The following is a 26,819-nucleotide window of genomic DNA, read 5'->3' as shown; positions in this document are numbered from 1 at the left end:
TTGCGCGGTAACTTTAAATTTTAAAAGGTGATAATTCAGATGTTTTGGATATTCCCGGCAAAAATTTTTCCAACAAAATATTTTTTATATTTCTGCAGCTCCTAAATAAAGTATGACAAAGATTATTTACAAAGTAGTGGCCGCCACCTGCGGTTTCCCTTCCATGAGACCTGGTGGATCTGCCAACGCTATGAGGTTTGAGGTTGCCATTCAAGCACCTTGGACCCCAATTAAATATAAGAGGTACCTACCACAGTAATAATGAAATTGACTTATGGGAATGCTTAGTTTGTAAGCTGCGATTACACCTGTAAGTTTACTCATGTAAGTAGCTACGTAATTACAACTTTCTTTATGTTTATGACATTTATAAGATTTTAAGAGTGCTTACAATACTTTTGTCGTAAATTAACCATGTAAGCTTACATGAGTTAAACTTACAGGTGTAATTGCGGCCTTACATCATCTGAAATCCTGCAGTATTGGTTCACAGACCAATAGACTGACTTCATGTCTTTTGTGCTGGTATAGACCAGGCGCATTAATACAATAGTTGAATCTGGTTTTTAATAAGAGAAACAAAATATTATATTCTGTAGTAGTATTACTTTATTCTAGATAACTCAGACAAAATTTAATTAATATTAGTCATACAATCTTGAGTATTAGGAATTGTTTATTTAGATTGGATCTATTTACAGAAGACCCTTGGGTTCTTTGATCACATCACAAGAATGCCAGCAATATGGAAAAACTCATGGAAAGGTCGGAGGAAAGAGACACTGCGGACGTAGCTCAGGCCAAATAACAGAAGTGGTTGAGACACATCTACAAAGCAACCCACACAACAAAAAGTAAAAAAAGGACAAACAGTATAAAAGAGTTGTATCAAAATGGAGGAGTTGTATCAAATACCATGCTGTTTAGAATGGGATGTTGGTTTTCTAATAACATTGATATGTTTGCTTGAAACTTCCTAGCTACACTTCACAGTTTTTTTATGCTTCACCAAGCCCCTTTTATATTTAAATTTACCAAAACATAAATCACATTCAAACTGCAAATTTTGCTGCAATTGTCTGTGGTAATGCTGAACATGCATAGATCTCTGTGTTGAACAAAAAAAGCTAGCATCACAATCAGCACATTTATAAGGGTTAGTGTGGACAGTAAGACTCCTTTTTGTACTGAATTTACTATTACATGTTGTGCAAGAGAATTTTTTGTGTTCTGTGTGTATTACTGTGTGTGCATTCAAGTGACTTTGAGTACTATATTTTTTGTCACACCACCCACACACATAGGCCTTGCCATCTCCATGCATCAGCCCTATATGTCTTTTTAGGGAATTCTTATGACAATAGTTTTTATTACAAATATCACAAGTGAATATGGTATCTGCGAAAGTGAATAAGGCTTGAGTCTTTTTCTGTTTTTGGCCACATATTTGAAACTTTAGGTGTCGGTCATACGTTTCTTTGCTTTTATACACATACTTGCATTTCTCACAAGGGAAACTAATTTGGTGACTTTGTTTATGCTTTCTTAGATAACGATAGTTGTTAAACGCTTTACCACATTCAGTGCATATTGCTTCAGTGTGGTTTTCATATCTATGTTTATTTAGTATACTTGTTGATCCAAACAGTTTAGGACACTTTGGACATTTAATAGTTTTTGGAGCATGCTGTCTGTAATAATGACTTCTGAAATAATTTATGCTAGTGAAAACCTTACAAAGTTTACACTGTACCCTTTTCCCACCTCTTTCAAACATATTTTCTAAATCACTATGTTTAGTATTTGCCTTTCTATGTTGTAGCTGTTTTTTTTCTGCTCTACATTGTAGCTGTTCATTTTGTCCATCTCTATATTGTAGCTGTTCATTTTGTTCATTTCTACATTGTGGCTGTTCATTTTCTTTTTCTCTGTATTGTAGCTGTTCATTTTCTTTTTCTCTGTATTGTAGCTGTTCATTATCTTTTTCTCTATGTTGTAGCAATTCATCTTCCTCTTTTATGTGTTGTAGCTGTTCATTTTCTTCTTCTCTGTATTGTAGCTGTTCATTTTCTTCTTCTCTATGTTGTAGCTGTTCATCTTTGTCTTTTATGTGTTGTAGCTGTTCATTTTCTTCTTCTCTATGTTGTAGGAGTTCATCTTTGTCTTGTTCATTTACTTCTTCTCTATGTCGTAGTTCATCTTTGTCTTGTTCATTTTCTTCTTCTCTATATTGTAGCTGTTCATTTTCTTGTTGTTCAAACTCTATATCAATAGAAATTACATTTTCTTCATTATTTTCCTCCAATAAGATAGTGTCTAACCTCAGCTTTGCAGTTTCAATAGAATCAATTTCACATTGAGTATCATAACAACTTGAAAACTTGGAGTCTTCACTTAACAAATATACTGTCTTACAAAATTCTAAATTCTCCTCTAAATTGCTTTTCAGGATATTTGTTACATTTTTTATGGTTTTACTGAGGTATTCACTATTTTCTTTGGCCGTTTTTATGAATAAATAGCTTGATAATGCTGATTTAAAACATGGCATGCATATGTAGCTAGTTAGGAAATCTGTAGCAATCTGAAAAGTAAGCAAATTGGTTATTATACTTAGTAAATAATATATTCAAGTTAATGTGAAGGCCAGAGTGGTGATACCCCTGTGATTAATATGTCGATCCCCTGACCAGGGGTCCCATCCAGGGCATGCACCTCTAATTTTGTTATGTTATGTGCATTTTAAGCAATTAAAATGCTTTAACAGTGAAGTAAAACATTGTGAGGACCCCTGCATGCCTAAGAGTTCTCCATAATGTTCTCAATGTGCGTGAAGTCAGCTAACCCACACTTGACCAGCGTGGTGAACTATAGCCAACCCTTACTCTTTTCATTCTGAGAAAAGACCTGTGCTCAATAGTGAGCCGGCAAAGGGTTGATGATGATGAATGTGGTGGCTAATGGCAAGTGATTTGCGTTAAAGGAGAATATCTATCTTAATTCTATTTTTATTATATCCTCTACCCTAAGGTTGCCTGGAAGAGATCGCTATTTTAGCGATAAGGTTGCCTTATAGTACAATTTTTTTTTAAAGAATATTAGCCATGCTAATCATATCTAATACTACACCCCTTTCCCCTCTAATTAAGCGTAAAGCTTGTGAAAGGAATGGGTACGACAATAATGCAACGGGTGGGGTTTGAACCACCGACTTTTCGGAATTCAGTCCGCTCTTCAACCGTTGAGCTATCGAGGCTCTTACTTTACTCTTTCTTTGATGAGATGAGAGAGGACATCGCCTAGAAGTGGGACAGCAATGGGCTTAAAATGCTAAAAAGATTATTATACTTACGCCTGGAGCAAGTACAAAGTTTAAAATATCCACAATACTTTTCTCATATTCACTTTTTAGAATAACTATGTCGGTAACAATCAAATAACTTTCCAAGTCCTCAATGCTAGAAAAGCACAAAGTACAAAAACTCTTTTCCCCATTTATAAGACTTTGTAATATGTTTTTTCGTTTAAACTTCATTTACATTAATTTTGCAAACATGAAACAAAAAAAAATTGCAATAAAGCAATATTGTAGTTGTACAGTTGTAGAAGACTAGCTAGGCTAAAGGCTTTTCGAAAAATATCGATAATCAATATTATTTGTTTAGTACATCGATATTTTTAGCGGTACCTAAATAAAATTTTTCGGTGCGGTGTATAAAAATCGATTTTTTTCAGACATGTTTCAGACCGACAAACAAATTATTTAGGTAGACTTACGTTTTTACTTTTATTTTTATCATATTTTTTCTTACCTTAATTATGTATTTTAATTACTTACCTCGTAACGTAAGATGATAATGATAAGTAAGGTTGAAAATACCAATTTTTAGAGCGTGAACATTCTGTTAGAAATTGTACTGATAATTATCAATATTTTTAATATCCATATCGATTTTTATCGATATATATCGATATTTTGGCATGCCTAGTACACAGTTGGCTTTTTTTTTAAATTAATTTACAGCCCTGGATACCAGTCCCAGAAGGCTCCGCAGTTGGCAAAAATTATAGTAATTCGGAGAAACATATGCACTGGATATAGTTTTTTCCTTTTTTACGTTTTTTATAATATCTTTTTATCCTGAAAAAAAACAACGGACAAGAAGGAATGGAAGGAACAAGAAAATCTTGAAAATAAAGTTGTCTATGGTAACCAATAAAATCAGAAATCTTTCTTTAATAGGACAAATAATATGAATATACCTGATAAGATTAGGCTGAAGATTTTGCTAATGTGGTAAAATCATCGGTAAAATTGTAAAATTGGATTATGGAATCTGCCTCTATGGTTATCATTTTAAAATTCCGAATTTGTTACAAAATGGCGTCATTCTGAGCAAAAGATTTCATTGAAATTCTTGAACGAAAAGTTGTGAAAGCGCGCGTATTATTTGATTGAACGTCGGTGATAAAAGTTCGCGATATTAATTTACTATTATCGTTAACTTGAAATGTTGGACGAGCCTAATTTGAGTGTTATTGTTTCTAATATTATCAGTGAAAATAGCTACAGCCATTGCAGGTTATGTCTCAAAGTTATTCAAGACCATTACGTCCGTTTTGACGATGCGGTCTCCGTATATCCCGAAGAGGCCACTTCTCAATCTTTAGCGGAAGTTCTAACTAAACTTCTGGGTGAAAATGTAAGTACCAATTAATATTACACCGATAATATTATGGGCCAAGTCCCATGGCTTGATGGTAAAAGTGTTTTTTGCATTTCAATTACCTGTGTACTTTAATAAGTTACCAGCTGATCTTGTATCAGACTTGCACCATACTGATTTAGGATTTAGGATCCTGTTGGAATAAACCAAAATCCTCTCTTAGTGTGAAATGTGGATCTATGTTAAAGAGAGAATCTATGTTCAAAAGATCCACCAGTTTAGGTTGTCTGATGTTTCAGATTGTCAGTCAGTCACTACTGTTTAGTAAATTTAAAATAGATTAAACAACAATAACATAAAGAATTCGAAGCACAAATGCTATAGGTGAATCAACAAAATCTGATTATTCTATTAAATTAACATCATCAACCCATCACCGGCTCACTACTGAGCACAAGTCTCCTCTCAGAATGAAAAGGGTTTGGTTGTTGTTCACCATGCTGCTCAAGTGTGAATTATCTACTAATTAGCAAAAATAATAATAATAGATAACCCTTATAGACATGTGTGTTATCTGAGACTGCAAAAGTTCTTCTTTTTACAGATCTGTGATGAAATCACTGGAATTGAAGCTGTATGTCCTGACTGTGTCGACCATGCACTGTCTTCAGCACGTTTCATGGACAAATGTCAACAATCCCTATATCTCCTAAACCAAGTGTTTGAAAATCTAACAGAAACTCTCAATACTGATATTGATACAAGAGATAAAAACAAGACTTTATATTTATTAATTGAGAATGTAGAATCTAAAGCTCTTGTTGTAAAAAAGAAAAGAGGAAAACAAAATTTGAGTACCATAAAACATCCCTATGATTGCCATGCATGTGTGGAGTATTTTGATACTGTATCTGACCTCAAAGCTCATAATTTAACTAAACACGATATTTTTACTTGTACAATATGCTTGGAAAGGTTTGATAACGATTCTGACTTAATTAATCACGGTAGTCATAACCACAAATACAAATGTCCCGATTGCCCGCAGTACAGAAGCACGGAGGAAGAGCTGCGGGACCATCAGAAAATGATGCATTGTTTCTATGTATGCAAGGAATGTGGCAAATCCTGTCGAGGTTTAGACAAACTACAAGTACACGAAGAAAAACATAGAGTTAAAAATATTTGTCCAAAATGTGGAAAATTATATACAACCAGGGAATTTTATGAAAGACATGTTAAGCTATGTTTAGAAGATTTAATAGATCCTCACCCAATTAGGAGTTCTATGGAAAAGTCGTTTACGTGTGAAAAGTGTGATAAGGCCTACAGCACACCGGGTGGTTTAAGAGTTCATGAAAGATTTGCTCATGGCAATGCCAAGCCACATGTATGTAAAGTATGCGGTAAACAATTTACTGCACCGAGTTATTTGAAGGTCCATATGGTTAAACATACGGGGGAAAAGAATTTTAAATGTGACATTTGTGGTGGTAGGTTTGTTTCTAAAGAGGCATTGTTATACCATACAAGACGTCACACTGGCGAAAAACCCTACCATTGCAGAATATGCAATGAACGATTCGTGAACGCCTCCGCAAGAGCTGAGCATATAAAGTTCAAGCATGTGGGCCCTACATTAATGTGCGAGATTTGTTCACGGAAATTTGTAACGACACATTTCTTGAAGCAACATATAAGTAGGCATCACGACCCGACCAGCAAGCTGTACTATGGGAGGAATATGATACCCCCAAACTTGCCTGTAGAGCAAAACATGAGAAGATTTATTATTTCTACTGAGAACTAAGTTGAAGTAATTGAATTATGATTAACTTAAAAAGCCTTTGGATGGTGCTTTTCTGCAAGCTAAATTAACAAAAGCATATGTACAATGCTATCCTGCTAATATTATTAACGCGAAAATTTGTATGTAATATGTATGGATGTCTGTTGTTCTTTCACACAAAAACTACTAGAGGGATTTGGCTGTTTAGAATGGAGATAGATTATACCTTGGATTAATACATAGGTTATTTTTTATCCGGGGAATCAATGAGTTCCCATGGGATTTTTAAAAACCTGTATCGAAGTTATGGGCATTGGCGAGATGCAAAGGCTCTAGTTTTGCTTAAACTTGTATTTAACTATTAATATGAAGTTAAATGGAGGTTAAGTGATATATGTATTATATAACATAGTATTTAATAATTTGGTTTGTATTAATGAATTAAAAATGGTTGAAAATAATATTATTTTTGATATTTCTGGAGTCTAGTTTTACCTAGACCCTTAGACTTCCTTTAGCTTAAAGTGCACTCAACAGGTCTAACCATTGATTTTGAAAGAGCCACCCTTATATTCTGGAGGGTCTAGTTGCGGAATTTGCGCTATTAGAACATAGGTTTATATAAAAACCTTTACTTGAAAGGGTTAAGAAATTAGTTATATAGTATCGACTAATTTGTGTGTAACTAATTTACACTGAACACTTTCAAGTAAAGATTTTTATGTAATCCTGTGAAAATGATACTGCCATTGGCGGAATTAGAATGCCATAAGCTAAGTTTGTCGTATTAGTTTACAGATTGCGAAAAACCAAATTAAATTTGAATTTCGCGGTTAGACCCGCTAAGTGCATCGGACTATTATAAACTGTGTACCACAGATTAGGTACTACTACGTAAACGTTACGCTGTGTACTGCGGGCAGTACCGAAACGTTATAGGAGTCATATCCAGGGCCGTAAAATAAATTATAAAAAACTACGTCCATGTATCTCTTCTTCTTATTTTGTAATGGTCAATGCACTTCGCCAATGTCGCGTAGAATGGAAGAGCCACAAAGGGGATAGTTTAAAAATTGGCGAAACAAGATTCAAAATTACATTTTGCAATAAAAGGAATTGTAATATCTCTTGATCTCTAGAGAATAGAGATGGACCAAATCCCAGCCCAGCCCAGAGATTTGCTCCACAGACCATGATTTGCCCTGTCAAAGTCAGAATGACATGACTGTGATAATTGACCATAGACAATTACCTTGCCTGACGAGTGACGCCTGGTGACGCCTGTGTCAAAAACGTAACGTGTGACGTAAGATCCAAAAATAAATAAAAGTTCTCGCCGCACAAATTAGAAAACAAACAGTTCAATCAAGATTTATTAATACACATAATTAGTATAGAACAAGAATTTATCCTTTTAGCCACATAGAATTTTATACCAATTTCAGTCACAGAGAGTAGGTAGTATGCTCCTTGAGTGACCGTGTACTCCGTAATAAGTGGAAAGGTGAGTTAAGTATTTTTTTCTCTAAACTACCTTTAATTTTAAATATAAACTCCACGCAATTAAAAAAAACATGAAGTGCAGACGTCCGTTAATCGATTTAATCGTATTAATTAATTGGTCCCACAATTAAACCACCTAGAAGTCCTTATGTAGATTAGGTTACATGTTAAATGGCAACCAGGTAGCTGGTTTATTAACCATTAACCAGCCTTATCACAACCTAAGCACTAACCGCACTAACATAAGTAATGATATTACAAGGTATGTAGGAAATCTCTTTGGTTTAAATATTTGTATATTATATTACTTATATTATTAGTAAGTTGATAAACTACTTTTATTTTCAGATGGAAGTGCAATTGCCTATTTCGCTACCAGGATCAAACTTGAAAGAGAAACATCATCATTTGAACTCCTTGGTCAATGAGGCATATAAGAAAAATATCTCATTCCAGGACATATGTCTCCAACAAGAATCTTCACCTATCGATAGAATTTTTAAAATAGATCTCGCTTCCAAGTATAGAAATGTTGAATACATAATAGACAATCTCAAAAATGATGACATGTTGTATGTAAGCAGGGCACTAAAATGCCACTGGATATTAGAATCTCAATATGGTGACATAATAAACCCAGTACATCTAGAAAACACTTTATATCCAGCAATGATCCAACCAGCTGTAAATAAAATGAAGCATGCTATACAGCTACATCTTAAAGATAAAAAAAGATGTGAAGACTTCTACAATTACTACAAAGCTAACTGGGATGAGGCATTCAATTTTTTCTGGCACTGCTCCAATGAATTTATTACTAGTGAATTTCCCAATATAATTGATAAATTCTCTCACAAACAGTTAAAAATAGTTTTCGAAGTCTATCCTGCGATATGCAAACTATATTTTGAAATTTTACCAAACAACAAAACAGCACTCGAAAAATATGTAAACAATGCACAAAAATACTTCAATTGTATTAAAAGTGTATTAAAATACGATGGCAATCTGTTTTTGGACATCGTTGAAAAATATTATGATACAAGCTCATTTATAGCTTTCGGTCCATCTATAACTGAGTATATAATGAAAAATTATAGAAATAGATTTGAAGCTAAGAGTGAATTATATGCAAATTCTATTCTTCACATGAAAACTCTGGCAGCTAACATGACGAGTGACCAAGCTAAAGAATTTATACTGAAACTTGCAAGAGCAGAATATTTGAACTACTGGTTTACGTACAAAACAGTTGAACCGTTAATAAAGCGATTAAAAATAGAAGAAAGATCAGCTTTTAAAAAGAAAATCTTTGTTGATAAAACAATCGATTGTAAAGTCAAAGACTGGCCTTATCCAACACCTAAAGCTTTAGTACTAGAAGCTGAGGAGGTGGCATATGCCAATGCATTTACAGACATACAACATGAGCCATACGAATATGAGTATCACCCATATCAAGCCTGTGGGATGCGTAGTAGGATGAAGTGTGCTAGGTATCAAAGTTGCTATGCAGATGATTGTTGTGAAGTTTTACCTGGGGGAAAATCTCCTCTGGATCAGTTGTTCAACCGATATCGTTTCATAGGTTTTGAGCAAACTTTTTATGAGCTAAGCAAAAACTTGCTAGCAGAAAGTACAATCCAAGGTCGTCTCAATATGATGCTAGTCCTTATCAGCAAAAGTGGGGGTGTTCCAAGCCAAGTAGAAAAATTTATGAAGCTCATGGTGGAAAGACATAGAAATGAACCGACAACTCTTCGAGCGGCTGTTGTTAGGTCTCTTGTAAAACGCGGGTCTGCTTGGCGATTGCCTGAAAATGTCTGGTCATTAATACTACAATTTGGGGTAGACGTAGGTTTGGATGGAGCTGACACCGATCCAGTTTGCCGTGAAGGTCTTCACACAGTGATCTTACGCCACATTTTGGCTGATACGCCAGTATCACCTACTTTACTGTCAGGCTTTCTTCGCCAATTTTCAACATTGTCTGAATACAAACTTAATATTGAAGAGAAAAAACTAGTAGCCAAACGTCTACCCCAGCTTATATTATCTTCAGATGCAAATGCATTCTTGGACACGCTTGTCGAGTATAAGGTCAATATAAAAGATGTACCAAATGCTGAAGATGCTCTTCTTAAAGCAGCAAAAACAAATCCAGGATTAGTAGCTAGGCTATACGGAGCTAAAATATTACGTCGTGAACTCTTCCACAAAACTTTTGCTCTGAAACAGAATAATGCTGCGTATATTAACGCATTGCGACACGATTTAACTCCATTGCAAAATGGGAAGAGTTTTGCTGAATTGCTCAAAAAAGAATGTCCAAATCACGACCGATTTCTCAAAACTCTCCATATATATTTTGGTGAACCAGATGGTTTAGCAGAGAAACACAGGATTGCTTTAGAAGATGCATTTTTGTCAACCCCAAAACATGGGTTTGCGCGTTCTTTATCCACTCTTTTAACTAATAAAGAATTGTTACAACGTATTTTCGAATTCGAAGCAGAAAGACCTCAATCAAAGTCGCAACTTCTGATGTCTACAGGACTTAGAGCTAATGCTCATATGAGCAAACCAGCAGTAGATGTTGATGCCTTAGACTGGAAGTGGATTGGAGCAAAGCCGGTTGCCAATAAAACTTTGACTTGCAGAAAAAATGATCGGGAACGATATATAAGGAAGCTTTTAGAATGGCGTCGCACGGCAAGAATAGCAGTCCGTCTTTCTGATAAAACTCCTTCGTCTGTTGACACTTTTATTGCTTTCTGTACATTGCGACCTTTAGCAGCTGCAAAAGTAGGCTTCTCATTATATTTAGCAAAAGACAACATCGAACCTCGTATTTGGGATGCTATGAAATCTATAATTCTAAACAAAGACATATCTCAAAAGAAGAGATTTTTGAAGAAATTATCTGATCCCAATTCGATTTCCAAAAATGTTGAAGCCGATTACTGGGTACAAGTTTTTAACATATTCGCCAAAATCGATTATAAACAAGCTATGCCTATGCTTTGTCGATTGGAAAACCTTATGTACAATGTAGATCAAAATTTCGTTAGAGCTGTGGTCATAAAATTCATTGAAGCCGGCGAATTTGATTCAACCAATACAAAATGTTTGTATGTTAGAGTCATCGCCAAACACCTCCTTTTGTGTAAAACTGAAGACGAACAAAAAGAAGCAATCGAAAAAGTTTGCGAACCCTTTTTCGATGCCATAGAAGTTTTATTAAAAACTCCTGAAACGAAAAAACATTTGATCAAACTGCTACAGGATCTCGTATTCGCTTTGAAATACAGCAAAGTGTTTCTTTCTGATCAATACGTGAATTGTATGCCAGTGTTTGAAGTAATACTCAAAAGGATGCACAAACTTTTACCTATAGAAGAGTATTTTGCTAAATACGTAGAGATACATCTAACTATGCTCTATTATAAGACAATTAATCAAGCTAAGAAACACAAACCTGGTATTTTCGATGATGTCAAAAAACGAAAGGAAGCTATAGAGATAGTTGGTAGAATTTTCGGAAATTACATAGGTCACGAAATTAAGGAACTTGTTAACAAATACTTCAAGTCTGTGGTGGACTTGTATAAAGTTCCGTTAAAGGAATATCTGCGTGAATATTTCCATTTCGATGAAAGCAGGAATGTTTTAGTTACCTTTGTGGTGAAAGGCCTTCTGGAAGTTGGTACGACGGAAGCGTTTATTTTGGCGGAATATGTTTTCGAAAAGGAACAAGAATACAACATTTCTGAACCACATTGTGAAGAGATTTTGAAAATTTTGAAGGATTGCAAAGATGAGGAAGTTAAAGTATTTCTATATGCTGATGTTATTGCAGTGCCTTGCAATTAATATTAATGCAACCTTGCCTTAATGACTAGAAATATTATTTTAAAGTCGCATTTAACTGCATTTTAAGCTGGGTCTCCATGTGCTCCACATTTTTAATTAAGCTTATTCAAGTTAATTCATAGTGTAAACGTCAGCGATGCTGTAGGTGTTATACCTATTATCTATATATCTCTATATTATCTATATTATGATTTCACTTCTAGTGCCTATTTGGCATTCATAAAACAATTATTTTATTTTTATATTCGGCAATCGGAACATGTTCGTTTACGTGGAAACAGCTTTACAGTTATACCCGGCAGGAAATATTGCACATCAAACTTTAGAAAGAGATAGTGGTTTCGTAGAGCATTGTCTCTGTCGTAGATACCGACAAAACGTCACATATGCATAGACATAACTGACAGAGACGATGTTCCGCGATGCCGAAATCTCTTTCTAAGTTCAATATGCGTAATTTCCTGCCGGTTACTGTAGCCTGAGATGGTTTCCATTGAAGCGGTACAGTGCAAAAACATTTTTAATTGGCCCATATGATTCTGATTGGTCGAATAAACTCAGCTCAGTGGAAACGCACCTTAAAACAGTCTAGTTTTTTGAGTATTATTTTATTTTGTAATGATGTATTTTTATAAGGTTTTTTTTTAACGAAATAACTACCTATGAATATTTTTTTTATATTGTTATATCTAGTATTATAGCTTTATAACTAACTTATATAAATTACTTACTGAAGTCATTGTTATATGTATATCTACAAAGTGAACTAGAGTGAGGGAACTTCGGTTTGATCCTGATTCGACGGCTATTAGGCTATAGGTGAAATAGAAGAAAAGTAGGCTACCTAGCGTCAAAATATATATGTGATGTGAAATAAAAGAAAAAATGGCTACCTAGCGTCAAACTATGTAGGAACATTTGACGCCTGCCAATGTCGTCGAAGCCTTAAAGTTGCCTAACGGTCGTGAACTGTGCTATTAGACTACAGGCCCATGTTTAAAAATGGGTGGGTCATATGAACCACCAGGTGACGTATACAGGACGATATAAGAGCATAAAATAATAAGTTTCAGCACTATGCCGTCACTTGTAAGCTGTCCAACAGAGTGCTGGTGAGAATTGAAAAGTGCAGGCAGAGTGAGTACATTTTGGTCATATATTTTTGTACGGCATTTTTACCATCGATAGATCCATGAAAAATAATAAGAAAGCGCGCAGTGCCGTAAAAAAATGGTGCGCCACAAAGTCAGCAAATGTTTTGATTTTCTGACAATTTCCGGGGTAAATTTGGTCATTTAATTCTGTACGGCACTAGTTTCATACTGTTTCAATACAGCCTCTAATCCATTATTCCGCAACGCCGTACAAAAATCATGCGACAAGGGGAAAAAATTGAGGGTAGCAACCCCCTCTCTTTCCGTGGTCCGGGGGGTGATTTGAAACAACATAAAATTAATTTATTTTGAAAGTGTTTTATGCATAGATAATATTTTTTTACATGCCGTACATTTTCGTTGGTCCAAAGGTTTGTAGGGGATGTGGATATTATATACACACCCGTTCACTTCAGTTAGACGGCATAGTGATTTTATCATATTATCAATTGTTCTCTTCAAAAATATGTTAATGCCGTACAGTATCAGATGGCCATAAAGTACTACCCTTAAAATGGTAGCGTCATTTTCATCAGCCTAAAAGATATGGTCTGCATTAAAATGTACGGCATAATTTTTTCCTAATTTATTTATCTTAATACTATTTAAAACAAGGGAAAAGCGTAGAAAATTGCTATATTTTATTAATCTATGAATATTTAAACTTTTGCAATAATTTGAAAAATTTCAGTTTTTGTATTTATCTATAATTTTTTTTAGAACAGTTTCTTTTGAACGGCAATACTATATAACAATAGTATTTTACACTATCATGTTAAAAAAAAAGTTGCCGTACAGAGTCAAATGATTTTACAGCTTTAAAAATTAAGTATACCATGAAATTAAGATAATTATTGATACACATTCAAATGAACACTAATTTTTTTACGGCATTATTTTTAATAGTACTTTTGAGTGCTAGATAATGTTTTGGAACCAAAGCCGTACTTTCTCAAATCACCCCCCGGACCACGGAAAGAGAGGGGGTTGTTACCCTCAATTTTTTCCCCTTGTCGCATGATTTTTGTACGGCGTTGCGGAATAATGGATTAGAGGCTGTATTGAAACAGTATGAAACTAGTGCCGTACAGAATTAAATGACCAAATTTACCCCGGAAATTGTCAGAAAATCAAAACATTTGCTGACTTTGTGGCGCACCATTTTTTTACGGCACTGCGCGCTTTCTTATTATTTTTCATGGATCTATCGATGGTAAAAATGCCGTACAAAAATATATGACCAAAATGTACTCACTCTACCTGCACTTTTCAATTCTCACCAGCACTCTGTTGGACAGCTTACAAGTGACGGCATAGTGCTGAAACTTATTATTTTATGCTCTTATATCGTCCTGTATACGTCACCTGGTGGTTCATATGACCCATCCATTTTTAAACATGGGCCTGTAGTCTATATCTATCTCAGGGGCTAACCATTCTGTGGTGTACCTATCGAGCCTATTTATATGCTTTGTGATGTATGTAACTCGTTATAAGATAAAAAAAAATTAAGTTTTAAAATCTGATATTTTATAGAAATAATAAAAATATATTCTTACTAAACTAAAATCTTTGTTTTTCAACCTTTTTAGTTATTAGTTAATGTTAGTTCATATCCGGCTTGAAGAACTAAAAACTTGATTGTTTGTTCTGACTTCTGAATTTATTTTTGTGCCAGATCCTTTTTTCCACGTGCAAACTGGGGAATCAATTCCCATCGGCAGTGTTCCCACTAGATTACAACATGGGGTTATTCGAGGAGCGGACCAAAAAATTCCTGTAAAGCTGGCAACGCATCGGTGGTTCCTCTGGTGCTGCAAATGTTTATGGGCGACGGTAATCACTTAACATCAGGTGATCTGTTCGCTCGCTACTTTTTATTAAAAATTAACTACAATCCGGCACCGTATTGGGATTTTAGTCCTAAATGGTTCCTAGGTACCTAAATTGTTATTCCCTAGGGTGCAGTGTAGGTAGATACTCGGAAACGTGTATCCATCTATCCACTCCAAACGGCGATTATATATTTCATTTCAGGGTTTTATACCCGAAGGGTGCCAACGGGATCTTACTACCTAAGCCTCCGGCTGTGGGTCCGTCTGTCTGTCAGCGGGCTTGTATCTCATGAACCGTTATAGGTAGAGAGTTGTTTTCAAGTGCGGGTCCAACTCGCGCTTAACCGATTTTTTGTCCGAGATGGATAGACGGACATGTTTAAACACACCCTAAGATTGATGTTTTAGGGTAGATAAACGGAATAATCCGTTATATGGGCGGCGGTAATCAATTTATTTACAGTGACTTGGACAGGTTCCCGAGGTTTGATTTTATTCAGGGTCTACTGTAGGTACCTACCTATTCTGCGGGACGTGATACATAGCAAACGCCCCGGACGAACAAACGGGACTGAAGTAAAGACCATGAGAAGACGAAATACCTACGCTCTTGAAACTAGGACATACCTAGGAGTAGGTACAGCTCCAGAGCTTCGATCATATATTTATAGTACTTATATATACTTAAGACCTTTGGCTGTAATGTTGGTAAAACTGAATAATATGTTGCCATAAATTGGTATGGTTAGGAGTCTTTTTTTTCTTTTTAGGGTTCCGTACCTCAAAAGGAAAAACGGAACCCTTATAGGATCACTTTGTGATCTGTCAGTCCGTCTGTCGTGTCTGTCAAGAAATCCTATAGGCTACTTCCCCTTGACCTAGAATCATGAAATTTGGCAGGTAGGTAGGCTTATAACACAAGTATACAAGAATAAATCTGTAAATCGCGAATTTGTCGTAACATCATTTAAAAAAAATTGAAATGTGTCTCAATTTTCAAAGTAAGATAACTATACCAAGTGAGGTATCTGAAAGGGCTTTACCTTTACATTCTAAAACAGATTTCTATTTATTTTTATGTGACTAACTAGTTATAATACTTTTTGATTTATTGTGCAAAATGTTGTAAAAAACACCCGAGTACGGAACCCTCAGTGCGCGAGTCTGACTCGCACTTGGCCGCTTTTATTTTATTAATGTAGGAGTAAAATCCTCATGGACACCATCTGCATGCCCGACTTTATTGCAGGTAAGTACTGTGCAGTGACCTACGGACTAAACCCTCCACTCTACGATGTCTATGCTCACGGCTTCCCGGTACTGCACGACGCATTGCGTCAAGAAGGCAGCTGTTTTGTAAGGCGGCCTCCAAGTTGGAGACTCCGGGGTTCAAACTCGGGACATGCTCGGGACTCCTCAGAATGATAAGGGTTCGGGCCATAGTCTACCACGCTGGTCAACTGCGTATTCACAAACCTATGATAACATTATGGACAACTCTCAGGCAGGTTTCCTCACGATGTTTTCCTTCACCGTTAAAGCAAGTAGGTAATATTTGATTTCTATGCACATTACTCCGAAAAGTTAGAGGCACGTGCCATGGGAACGACCTGCCAACCTCCAGAATAAGTTAGTTCTTGATGTTCTCACTATTGCTTGTAAAACTTTTTTTTTTGTTTCCAATATATCTATCTGCCATCGGGTTTCTAGCCATAATAAGATTTAGGCTAAGTGTGAGTTTAAAATTAAATAGTTAATAGTTTAGAGGGCATTCCAGTAATAATTATCCTCCTCTTTCGTGTAGTAGATTATGGAGTATGTCCATCTCTCGTCGTAAAATGACATAAAATGCATTTACGTGTGGAAAACTTACATTATACGTATGGCAGCACAATTTTGGTGCCAACGTTAAAATAACAGTCTCTGAATTCGAACGGACGGTTTTAGATCTCAGTGTTTATAGAAGATGTCTCATCTAGATCTTAGAATTACTAACATGAGTAAGATCTAAAAATAAAAAAAATCGCAAAGATAAAATCAAACAAAAGTCGTAAAGCAAGTACCTACATAACGAGTACCTATATAGTTAAGTATAGTTATTATAGGTAGATTCCTAGAATATTATACTAATTTCAGTGAGCGTGCTGCGTATATCTACTCTTAAAATTAATAAGTGAAAAGGTGAGTTTGAAATAATTATTTATCTCATAGACATAATACACGACAGGTTGAGATGGCAATCCGGGTATGAAGAGGGGGACACCCCGCACAGCCGTACATCGCCCGCGTTATCTCACACCGGGTTAGCAAAGAGGCTGTGTACTCTGTAGGTATACAGGCGTCAACACCCCGATTGCCGTCTCGATCTGTCGCGTACTATAGGTAGGTAGTTACCTACTTTTTTAACTAACGACTTTTTCAATTTTTATAGGTTCCGTACCTCAAAAGGAAAAACGGAACCCTTATAGAATGACTTTGTTGTCTTTCTGTCTGTCCGTCCGCCCGTCCGTCCGTCCATCCGTCCGCCCGTCCGTCCGTCTATCTATCTGTATTCTGTGGCACACTTTCGTATTATTATAATGTAACTGTGCCCTCTGCTAGTCAGAGGGTTACGCGGGGAAACCTTACCCTCTGCCAGGTCAGGTCATTAGCCATGACCAACAATATCCACGAAGAGAAATTGTTAGCCGTGTTACCTGGGCGCACCGGCTCGAATACTGCTCTTCCTCTCGGATGACTCCAAAAGGACAGGCACAGTTGGGGTTACCTGCCTGGCACCCCAATGTAACCATACCTAGATTAAACTATTTACCTAAGCTACTACTTTTATTTTCAGACAGATGGAAGTGCACTTGCCTATTTCGCTACCAGGATCAAACTTGAAAGAGAAACATCATCATTTGAACTCCTTGGTCAATGAGGCATATAAGAAAAATATCTCATTCCAGGACATATGTCTCCAACAAGAATCTTCACCTATCGATAGAATTTTTAAAATAGATCTCGCTTCCAAGTATAGAAATGTTGAATACATAATAGACAATCTCAAAAATGATGACATGTTGTATGTAAGCAGGGCACTAAAATGCCACTGGATATTAGAATCTCAATATGGTGACATAATAAACCCCGTACATCTAGAAAACACTTTATATCCAGCAATGATCCAACCAGCTGTAAATAAAATGAAGCATGCTATACAGCTACATCTTAAAGATAAAAAAAGATGTGAAGACTTCTACAATTACTACAAAGCTAACTGGGATGAGGCATTCAATTTTTTCTGGCACTGCTCCAATGAATTTATTACTAGCGAATTTCCCAATATAATTGAAAAATTCTCTCACAAACAGTTAAAAATAGTTTTCGAAGTCTATCCTGCGATATGCAAACTATATTTTGAAATTTTACCAAACAACAAAACAGCACTCGAAAAATATGTAAACAATGCACAAAAATACTTCAATTGTATTAAAAGTGTATTAAAATATGATGGCAATGTATTTTTGGACATCGTTGAAAAATATTATGATACAAGATCATTTGTAGCTTTCGGTCCATCTATAACTGAGTATATAATGAAAAATTTTAGAAATAGATTTGAGACTAAGAGTGAATTATATGCAAATTCTATTCTTCACATGAAAACTTTGGCAGCTAACATGACGAGTGACCAAGCTAAAGAATTTATACTGAAACTTGCAAGAGCAGAATATTTGAACTACTGGTTTACGTACAAAACAGTTGAACCGTTAATAAAGCGGTTAAAAATAGAAGAACGATCAGCTTTTAAAAAGAAAGTCTTTGTTGATAAAACAATCGATTGTAAAGTCAAAGACTGGCCTTATCCAACACCTAAAGCTTTAGTACTACAAGACGATGAGGTGGAGCACGCGCATGTATTTACAGACATAGAACATGATTCATATGAATATGGGTATCGGCCGTATCACATTGACAAGCAAATGTTAAAAAAGCGCGCGTATCGTCATTATGCAAAAGATTGTTATGAAAATTCTCCTCTGGATCAGTTGTTCAACCGATATCGTTTCATCGGTTTTGAGCAAACTTTTTATGAGCTAAGCAAAAACTTGCTAGCAGAAAGTACAATCCAAGGTCGTCTCAATATGATGCTAGTCCTTATTAGCAAAAGTGGGGGTGTTCCAAGCCAAGTAGAAAAATTTATGAAGCTCATGGTGGAAAGACATAGAAATGAACCGACAACTCTTCGAGCGGCTGTTGTTAGGTCTCTTGTAAAACGCGGGTCTGCTTGGCGATTGCCTGAAAACGTCTGGTCATTAATACTACAATTTGGGGTAGACGTAGGTTTGGATGGAGCTGACACCGATCCAGTTTGCCGTGAAGGTCTTCACACAGTCATCTTACGCCACATTTTAGCTGATACGCCAGTATCACCTACTTTACTTTCAGGCTTTCTTCGCCAATTTTCAACATTGTCTGAATACAAACTTAATAACGAAGAGAGAAAACTAGTAGCCAAACGTCTGCCCCAGCTTATATTATCTTCAGATGCAAATGCATTTTTGGACACGCTTGTCGAGTATAAGGTCAATATAAAAGATGTACCAAATGCTGAAGATTCTCTTCTTAAAGCAGCAAAAACAAATCCAGGATTAGTAGCTAGGCTATACGGAGCTAAAATATTACGTCGTGAACTCTTCCATGAAACTTTTGCTCTGAAACAGAATAATGCTGCGTATATTAATGCATTGCGACACGATTTAACTCCATTGGAAAATGGGAAGAGTTTTGCTGAATTGCTCAAAAAAGATCGTCCAAATCACGACCGATTTCTCAAAACTCTCTATATATATTTCGGTGAACCAGATGGTTTAGTAGAGAAACATAGGATTGCTTTAAAAGATGCATTTTTGTCAACCCCAAAACATTGGTTTGCGCGTTCTTTATCCACTCTTTTAACTAATGAAGAGTTGTTACAACGTATTTTCGAATTTGAAGCGGAAAGACCTCAATCAAAGTCGCAACTTCTGATGTCTACAGGACTTAGAGGTAATGCTCATATGAGCAAACCAGCAGTAGATATTGATGCTTTAGATTGGAAGTGGATTGGAGCAAAGGCGGTTGCCAATAAAACTTTAACTTGTAGGAAAAATGATCGCGAACGATATATAAGGAAGCTTTTAGAATGGCGTCGCACGGCAAGAATGGCAGTCCGTCTTTCTGATAAGACACCTTTGTCTATTGACACTTTTATTGCTTTCTGTACATTGCGACCTTTAGCAGCTGCAAAAGTAGGCTTTACATTATATTTAGCAAAAAACTACATTGAACCTCGTATTTGGGATGCTATAAAATCTATAATTCAAAACAAAGACATATCTCAAAAGAAGAGGTTGTTGGATGAATTTTCTTACCCTAAATCGATTTCGAAAAACGTCAAAGCTGATTACTGGGTTCAAATTTTTAATATTATCTCAAAAATCGATGATAAGCAAGCTATGCCTATGCTTTGTCGTTTGGAAAACATTCTATCTGATGTAGATAAAAATTTCGTTAGAGCTGTGGCCGAAAAATTCATTAAAACCATTGTATTTGAATTTCCATCATCTATTGAATGTGAATTTAATTCATCTCATTGCATAGATGAAAAATGTTTGTATGTTAGAGTCATCGCCAAACATCTGCTTTTGTGTAAAACTGAAGACGAACAGAAAGAGGTAATCGAAAAAGTTTGCGAGCCCTTTTTTGATGCCCTAGAAGTTTTATCAAAAACACCGGACACAAAAAAACATTTGATCACACTGCTAGATGATCTCATGTTTTCTTTGAAATATAGTAAAGTGTTTCTTTCTGATCAGTACGTGAATTGTATACCAGTGTTTGAAGTTATACTCAAACGAATGCACAATCTTTTACCCATAGAAGAGTATTTTGCTAAATACGTAGAGATACATCTAACTATGCTCTTTTATAAGTCAATCAGTCAAGCTAAGAAACACAAACCTGGTATTTTTGATGATGTCAAAAAAAATTAAATTAAAAATTTAAAAAACCCCCGACACATAAACCTCTAAAAAGTAAAAAAATAATAGGTAAGTATGTATGGGCCCTTTAAGAATAGTATAAATAGTAAAGTTTTTATCCAAGCGCTCGTTGCGCCAGGGGACCGCTACCTATCATAAACTATGAAAGTCATCTGTTGTAGGCAGAATAGTTTTTGTTAACTTTAGCGGTCCCCCGACGCAACGAACGCTTGGATAAAAACTTTACTATTTATACTATTCTTAAAGGGCCCATACATACTTACCTATTATTTTTTTACTTTTTAGAGGTTTATGTGTCGGGGGTTTTTTAAATTTTTAATTTAATTTTTATTTCACGCTTTTTAAACTTTTATTCATAAATTACCGTTTATTTGTGCCATTCTAAAACCCAATTTCTATAATAATATAAATCCAATAAGGCAGCTAATATCTCTTCAAAAGTAACATCAATGTTATCTTAATTATACGTTCCATGAAATATTTTTGACCGAACATCACTAAATCAAGAATTATCTGAATGACTCACATAGTTTAACACGACCAAAACGAAATATCTGTTTCTAACATGTCGTTGCTTTAAAAATGTACCCATTTTACGTAGTCGTATAATAGTTCGCTTTTCAAGATATACCTACGATTAAATTGAAATCAACTTTCACCCGATGAAATAAGGAATAAAGTGGCTTGTATTTCATTTTGTTTGTTACTGCATGTCAAATTTTTATTTGACATAACTTTCAAAAACCAGTCAAGTGCGAGTCTGCCTCACACATGAAGAGTTCCGTACAAGTTTTTTTTTATGTAATGACAATTCAGTTGTCGGATTTTTCTGTTTACTTGGGCCACAGGAGCCTATAAGATATTGCTACCTGCTTTTCATGATTCTACGTAAACGGGAAGTACCCAATTTATAAGTTTTGATTCTCTTGAAAGATGACACACAGACAGACAACGAAGTGGTGAAGGAAAACACCGTCAGGAAACCTGCATGCTTAAGAGTTGTCCATAATGCTCCCTCAAAGGTGCGTGAGGTGTGCCAATACGTGCTTGGCCAGTGTGGTTGCTTCTCATTCTGAGAGGAGACTTGTGCTCAGTAGTAAGCCGGCGATGGGTTGATCCTGATGATGATGAATTTTTAACGTATTTTGTCAAAATAAATAAGCTGAGTTCAAGCAGATAAAATATAAAGAAGGTGTGCCTAATGCATCATCCAAACCTGCGCGACAAAGCGACTACGATGCGGGAACCTCAGCCGCGCGGAGGGTCATCGCCTCCTACGATATTTAATGGTGCCATGCACACCTACGCGACTAAAACAGTCGAGGCTACAACATCCTTTTTTTTTTCTATAGATACCTACTGAACCCTAAAAATACAAACTATGGTTTGGGTTTGGGTTGATTGTTCGTGGCCTTTGGTTGACTGTTGGATATTATAATTGAATTGATGATTTCTCGTTTAACTGTGATTATAATATTTTATAAATTAGAAACTCCGCGCCTACGATCCAAAGTATCGGAGTTTTCCAAAACATTATTTTCAAATAAATAATTAGTATCTAAGCAACGTCCATCTTGACAGCTTGACATTTGCCAATTGACATAATATTATGAACCTCCGTTACAATAGTGAAAGATCCCAGGGCCACCAGCCGTCACGTATTTTCTGACGAACGAAATGTGGACGATTGAGTAGTGTTAGTATGTACTAAGAACGCATGCCTACAGACCTGCTAGCTTGCTTAGACGGCCAATTTTCAGGTATCAGGTAATCAAGGTACATAAAAACATTACTTACCTCACGTGAATTCTCCAATTTTTTAAATTTTTAGCTGTTTTTTTTTTAATATTAATAATTAATTGACATAAGTAAACTATAAGAGAGTGAGAGAGAAGTCAATATATCCTAATACATGTCTTACTCAGTCTCATGCGCGTAGATTAATGATGCCCTCGCGCTCAAACCCACAGAGGCATTAAAATTGAATTTAGGGGATGATTGGCCCTCTGGATCGGTCTGTCTTCTTGTAAAAGGTTTTAAAATAGTTGTCTGGTGGACATATATAAAAATGGAGCATCAGAATTTACGTGCAGTTAAGTAATTACTTATTTTGGGAGCTTTAAAGCGTCTGCAAAGCAATACGGCCGACGCGGGAAGTGTCTGGGAGTATTGGCGACATATTTTTAAGGATATTGCCTAAAATATACGTAAAAATCAGTTTGGAGAATTTACGTGAGGTAAGTAATGGTTTTATGTACCTTGATTATCAGATACCTGAAAATTGGCCGTCTAAGCAAGCTAGCACGTAGGCTAGGCATGCTTTCTTAGTACTTACTAACACTACTCAATCGTAAAAATTCCTGTGTCAGAAAATACGTAACTTCTGGTGGTCCTGGGATAAAAGTAATAAGAAAACCAGAAAAGAGCTGATAACTTCCAAACGGCTGAACCAATTTTTTTGGATTATAGCTAAGAACACTCTCGATCAAGCCACCTTTCAAACAAAAAAAACTAAATTAAAATCGGTCCATTCGTTTAGGCGCTACGAGGCCACAGACAGATACACAGATACACAGATACACAGATACACAGATACACAGATACACACGTCAAACTTATAACACCCCTCTTTTTGGGTCGGGGGTTAAAAACTAAAAGAAGCTATAGAAATAGTTGGTAGAATTTTCGGAAATTACATAGGGCACGAAATGAAGGAACTTGTAAACAAATACTTCAAGTCTGTGGTGGACTTGTATAAAGTTCCTTTGAATGAATATTTTTGCCAATATTTCTATGGTAATCGAAGCCAAAATGTTTTAGTTACCTTTGTAGTCAAAGGTCTTCTAGAAGTCGGTACTACAGAAGCGTATATTTTGGCGGAATATGTCTTCCAGAAAAAACAAAGAAATCTTTCTGAACCTCATCTTAAAGAAATTGTGAACGTTTTGAAGGAATGTAAAAACAAAGAAGTGAAAGTATTTTTATATGCTGATATTATTGCAGACCCTTAAACTTAACTGATGCGTAGTAGGTAAGCAGTAAAATGCGACTAGGTACAAGCTAGGGTTTCACTTGTGCATAGGTAGGTATTGCTTGCAGCTCGATGTATTTAAATTTATTCAATTACTGATTGTATTTTATCTCTTATATATTTTAGATTGATTGAGCGTTCATACAAGGCATACTGTAGTTAGTAGGTACACCGTACATGAATTCCGTCGTTTCGCTTGCCGTCTCATGAGACAGGGTCTATAATTATAATTATTGTAGGTACCTAGTCTAATAAAACAACATTCGATAGGACAACTCAAGGTTTTTTGGATCTATCCAAAGCATTTGACTTAGTAGCTTACGATGTCTTGTAGGATAAACTCGAAAAGGAATCAACTTTGAGACTTGAACTGATTTCATTGTTTAAATACTGGTATGGTAACCAATCTAATGTGGTTAGGTGGGGAAATGAACTCAGTGACCCATATAAAATGGAATATGGAGTGAGACAGGGAGGGCTGTCGTCCCCTAGGATGTTTAATCTATATGTGAACCAGCTGATTGAGGCTCAGTGGAGCTGGTGTCGGGTGTTCAATGGACGGCGTACGCATGAATAATCTTAGCTACGCCGACGACATGGTTCTACTGAGCCCCTTAGGCCTCAGTTGGGGGTCTTAGAAGCCTGCTGCAACTCTGTGAGGAGTATGCCGAGATGAATGGACTCAGTTACAACTTACAACGCCAAAAAAAAGCGAGTTCCTTGTTTTCAGGGGAAAGAACAAACTATCCAGTTTTAAACCAAAGATACAACTATGTGGTAATCCCCTGAAGCAAGTAACTGAGTTCAAGTATCTCAGACATGTAGAAACGGACAGCCTGAGGGATGATAGTGACATGGAACGAGAGCGCCGGGCTCTGTCGGTCCGAGGCAATATGAACGCCCGCAGATTTGCGCGCTGTACTGGGCAAGTAAAGCTGACCTTATTCAGGGCTTACTGCCAGTCATTCTACACGTGCAGTATGTGGACGGACTACAGGCAGCGGACCTACAGTGCCTTGCGTGTTCAGTATAACAATGTGCTGAGGGCGGTGTTGAGGAAGCCTCGACACTGTCGGCAATGTTTGCGGATGCTCGCATGGATGATTTCTACCGCGTCCATGATGCGCAGGCTAATGAGTAGTACCAACACTCTTCTCAGCGCATTGGCCAGGAAACTGGATAGTCCTCTCTGCAGGTACTGGGAGGGTGCGCACATAGGCGCCAAGAGGCTCCCTCGGGCTTTCTAGTCATAGAATTAGTTGTTAAATAAGTATCTACTAAAATAGGTTAAGTAATGTTTGTCATACTAACACGATTATGGGTTTAAGACCTGAAATAAAAGTTTATTTATTTATTTATTTTATTTATTATTTAACAGTGTCAAAGTCAAAGTGCGCTCTTAGATTTCACCCTCTTGCTTGTAGGTTGGCAAAATAAAAGAAAGGATAGTTTTTGTGCAACATTTTATTATAAATATAACTTAACCGAGATTAATTTATTAAATACATCGAGCGAGTAAAAGTAAAGATTTTTACCTACAATAAAATGTACAAAACAGCACGCGTCACGAAAGTTGGAAAATCGTCAGGAAAATTAAGTTCATTGATTTACAGCCTATTAATAATAGATTTCTGATCTAACTTTTACAATATTCACATCTTTTTCTTCCTAATGTAGTAAGAAAAGGACAGATTTAATTTAGAACTGTCAAATCTCGTGACTTTAGGTGCCAGTCGTGGTTTAATTTGTTCAGTGCACTAAAAAGACTTCACATTTAATAATTCATTTTCCATACTTTTTTAGGATTTTAAAAAGAAAAAATTGCTGAATGAAAAGACCCTTATTAGTCTACGCTTAAAACTAAGGCTCACTACTGGCACTTAAAACTCAGTAGGTTTGACAGATTGTTTGCCTGTCCTTTTCTTATTACATAAGTAAGAAAAAGATGCAAGTATCTACTCTAAAATTTAGTTGCGCTCAGAATCAGCTTTTATTTATTTTTTGCTCTCTCGTCTGGCTTTACAAAGATTAGCCAATGTCAAGTTTGTAGTTATTTGTAACAAGTTAGGGAAACTATACAAGTATGGACTGTCTGTGCCGGCGCTCGCTGACACACGCACGGTACCCCCCCTTAGAGCGCTTTCCAGTCAGTTTTAACAAAAAAAAAAAACACTCCAAAAAGGCAGAGCACGCCCGCCAGCCAACACCAATACAGACGAAGTCCCTCAGAATCAGTACCAATATATAATCTGTAATCCTCATTTCTACGGGGTGATTCGTAACTCAGTGTTTAACACTGAATGATAGCCTAATATGGTGTATAATAAAGCAAATTTCATTCATTCATTCATAGCCACCGAGCTCACTTGAGACTCCATGGTTCTACATTGCTACTTCATTGAGTGATATTAAAATAATTTTTCGTGGAAAACCTTCAATGGATTAAAAATAAATGTCAAACGAGCTCGGTGGCTATTATTCATTATTAGACACTGAGTTACAGAATCAGTAGGCTGATTTGATAACGTAGAGGCTACTCTACTAGCCACCATGCCATAATCTTTACTAATGTTAAAAACAAGTAAGTTTGTTTGAACGAAGTAATCTCTGGAACTACAGAACCGATTTTGAAAATTCTTTCAACAGTAGAACGCTATATTATTTCTGAGTGACACAGGTTATGTTTTATTTTCAAAAAAACCTAATTTTATTGAAAATAAAAATTTATAACACCCCCGACAAGTGAAGGTTACAGTAACTAGAAAAGAGCTGATAACTTTCAAACGACTGAACCGATTTTCTTGGATTATAGCTAAGAACACTCTCGATCAAGCCACCTTTCAAACAAAAAAAACTACATTAAATTCGGTTCATTAGTTTAGGCGCTACGGTGCCACAGACAGATACACAGATACACGGACACACAGATACACGGATACAC

The 26,819-nt window shown here is 36.1% G+C and overlaps 4 protein-coding genes and 1 long non-coding RNA gene across 10 annotated transcripts; 4 read left to right on the top strand and 1 right to left on the bottom strand.

Annotated features, from left to right (window-relative positions):
- Window position 1: 1 nt before the first annotated feature.
- On the top strand, window positions 2-985 carry LOC123878063. Its single transcript, XR_006798739.1, has 2 exons — window positions 2-243; window positions 702-985. It is a non-coding gene; the product is annotated as an uncharacterized LOC123878063 (long non-coding RNA).
- Window positions 965-3,619, bottom strand: LOC123878062 (zinc finger protein 845-like). Of its 6 annotated transcripts, XM_045925087.1 has the most exons (4): window positions 3,353-3,619; window positions 2,230-2,584; window positions 2,143-2,187; window positions 965-2,082 (listed from the first exon to the last, which is right to left on the bottom strand). In XM_045925087.1, exons 1-4 carry the CDS (start codon window positions 3,533-3,535, stop codon window positions 977-979), a joined length of 1,689 nt encoding a protein of 562 aa, XP_045781043.1. In that variant the 5' UTR covers window positions 3,536-3,619; the 3' UTR covers window positions 965-976. The 6 variants fall into 6 exon arrangements, with proteins under 6 accessions (XP_045781043.1, XP_045781042.1, XP_045781041.1 ...); XM_045925086.1 differs by having other exon boundaries at window positions 2,143-2,584; XM_045925085.1 differs by having other exon boundaries at window positions 965-2,157; window positions 2,200-2,584.
- Window positions 3,620-4,217: 598 nt separating this feature from the next.
- LOC123878118 (zinc finger protein 664-like) lies at window positions 4,218-6,917 on the top strand. The gene is made up of 2 exons (XM_045925196.1): window positions 4,218-4,703; window positions 5,272-6,917. Exons 1-2 carry the CDS (start codon window positions 4,512-4,514, stop codon window positions 6,475-6,477), a joined length of 1,398 nt encoding a protein of 465 aa, XP_045781152.1. The 5' UTR covers window positions 4,218-4,511; the 3' UTR covers window positions 6,478-6,917.
- A 969-nt stretch (window positions 6,918-7,886) lies between these two features.
- LOC123878113 lies at window positions 7,887-12,688 on the top strand. Its single transcript, XM_045925185.1, has 3 exons — window positions 7,887-7,899; window positions 7,930-7,960; window positions 8,308-12,688. The coding sequence occupies exon 3, from the start codon at window positions 8,308-8,310 to the stop codon at window positions 11,830-11,832; it is 3,525 nt and encodes a 1,174-aa protein (XP_045781141.1). The 5' UTR covers window positions 7,887-7,899; window positions 7,930-7,960; the 3' UTR covers window positions 11,833-12,688.
- A 4,091-nt stretch (window positions 12,689-16,779) lies between these two features.
- On the top strand, window positions 16,780-20,838 carry LOC123877932. Its single transcript, XM_045924866.1, has 2 exons — window positions 16,780-17,002; window positions 17,662-20,838. The coding sequence occupies exon 2, from the start codon at window positions 17,662-17,664 to the stop codon at window positions 20,836-20,838; it is 3,177 nt and encodes a 1,058-aa protein (XP_045780822.1). The 5' UTR covers window positions 16,780-17,002.
- The last annotated feature ends 5,981 nt before the right edge of the window (window positions 20,839-26,819 follow it).

This window comes from Maniola jurtina, chromosome 25 (genome assembly GCF_905333055.1).
Source record: "Maniola jurtina chromosome 25, ilManJurt1.1, whole genome shotgun sequence".
In the NCBI taxonomy this organism is placed as follows: domain Eukaryota; kingdom Metazoa; phylum Arthropoda; class Insecta; order Lepidoptera; family Nymphalidae; genus Maniola; species Maniola jurtina.
This window is presented reverse-complemented; position numbering and strand designations above follow the sequence as displayed.

Excerpts from the sequence above, each read along its gene's own strand:
- LOC123878113 (XM_045925185.1), top strand. The coding sequence starts at position 8,308 with ATGGAAGTGCAATTGCCTATTTCGCTACCAGGATCAAACTTGAAAGAG.
- LOC123878062 (XM_045925083.1), bottom strand. The coding sequence starts at position 3,535 with ATGAAGTTTAAACGAAAAAACATATTACAAAGTCTTATAAATGGGGAA. Across the intron at positions 2,585-3,352 it reads ACTTTGTACTTGCTCCAGGC|ATTGCTACAGATTTCCTAAC; the intron begins GTAAGTATAATA and ends CTTACTTTTCAG.
- LOC123878118 (XM_045925196.1), top strand. The coding sequence starts at position 4,512 with ATGTTGGACGAGCCTAATTTGAGTGTTATTGTTTCTAATATTATCAGT. Across the intron at positions 4,704-5,271 it reads CTAAACTTCTGGGTGAAAAT|ATCTGTGATGAAATCACTGG; the intron begins GTAAGTACCAAT and ends TTCTTTTTACAG.
- LOC123877932 (XM_045924866.1), top strand. The coding sequence starts at position 17,662 with ATGGAAGTGCACTTGCCTATTTCGCTACCAGGATCAAACTTGAAAGAG.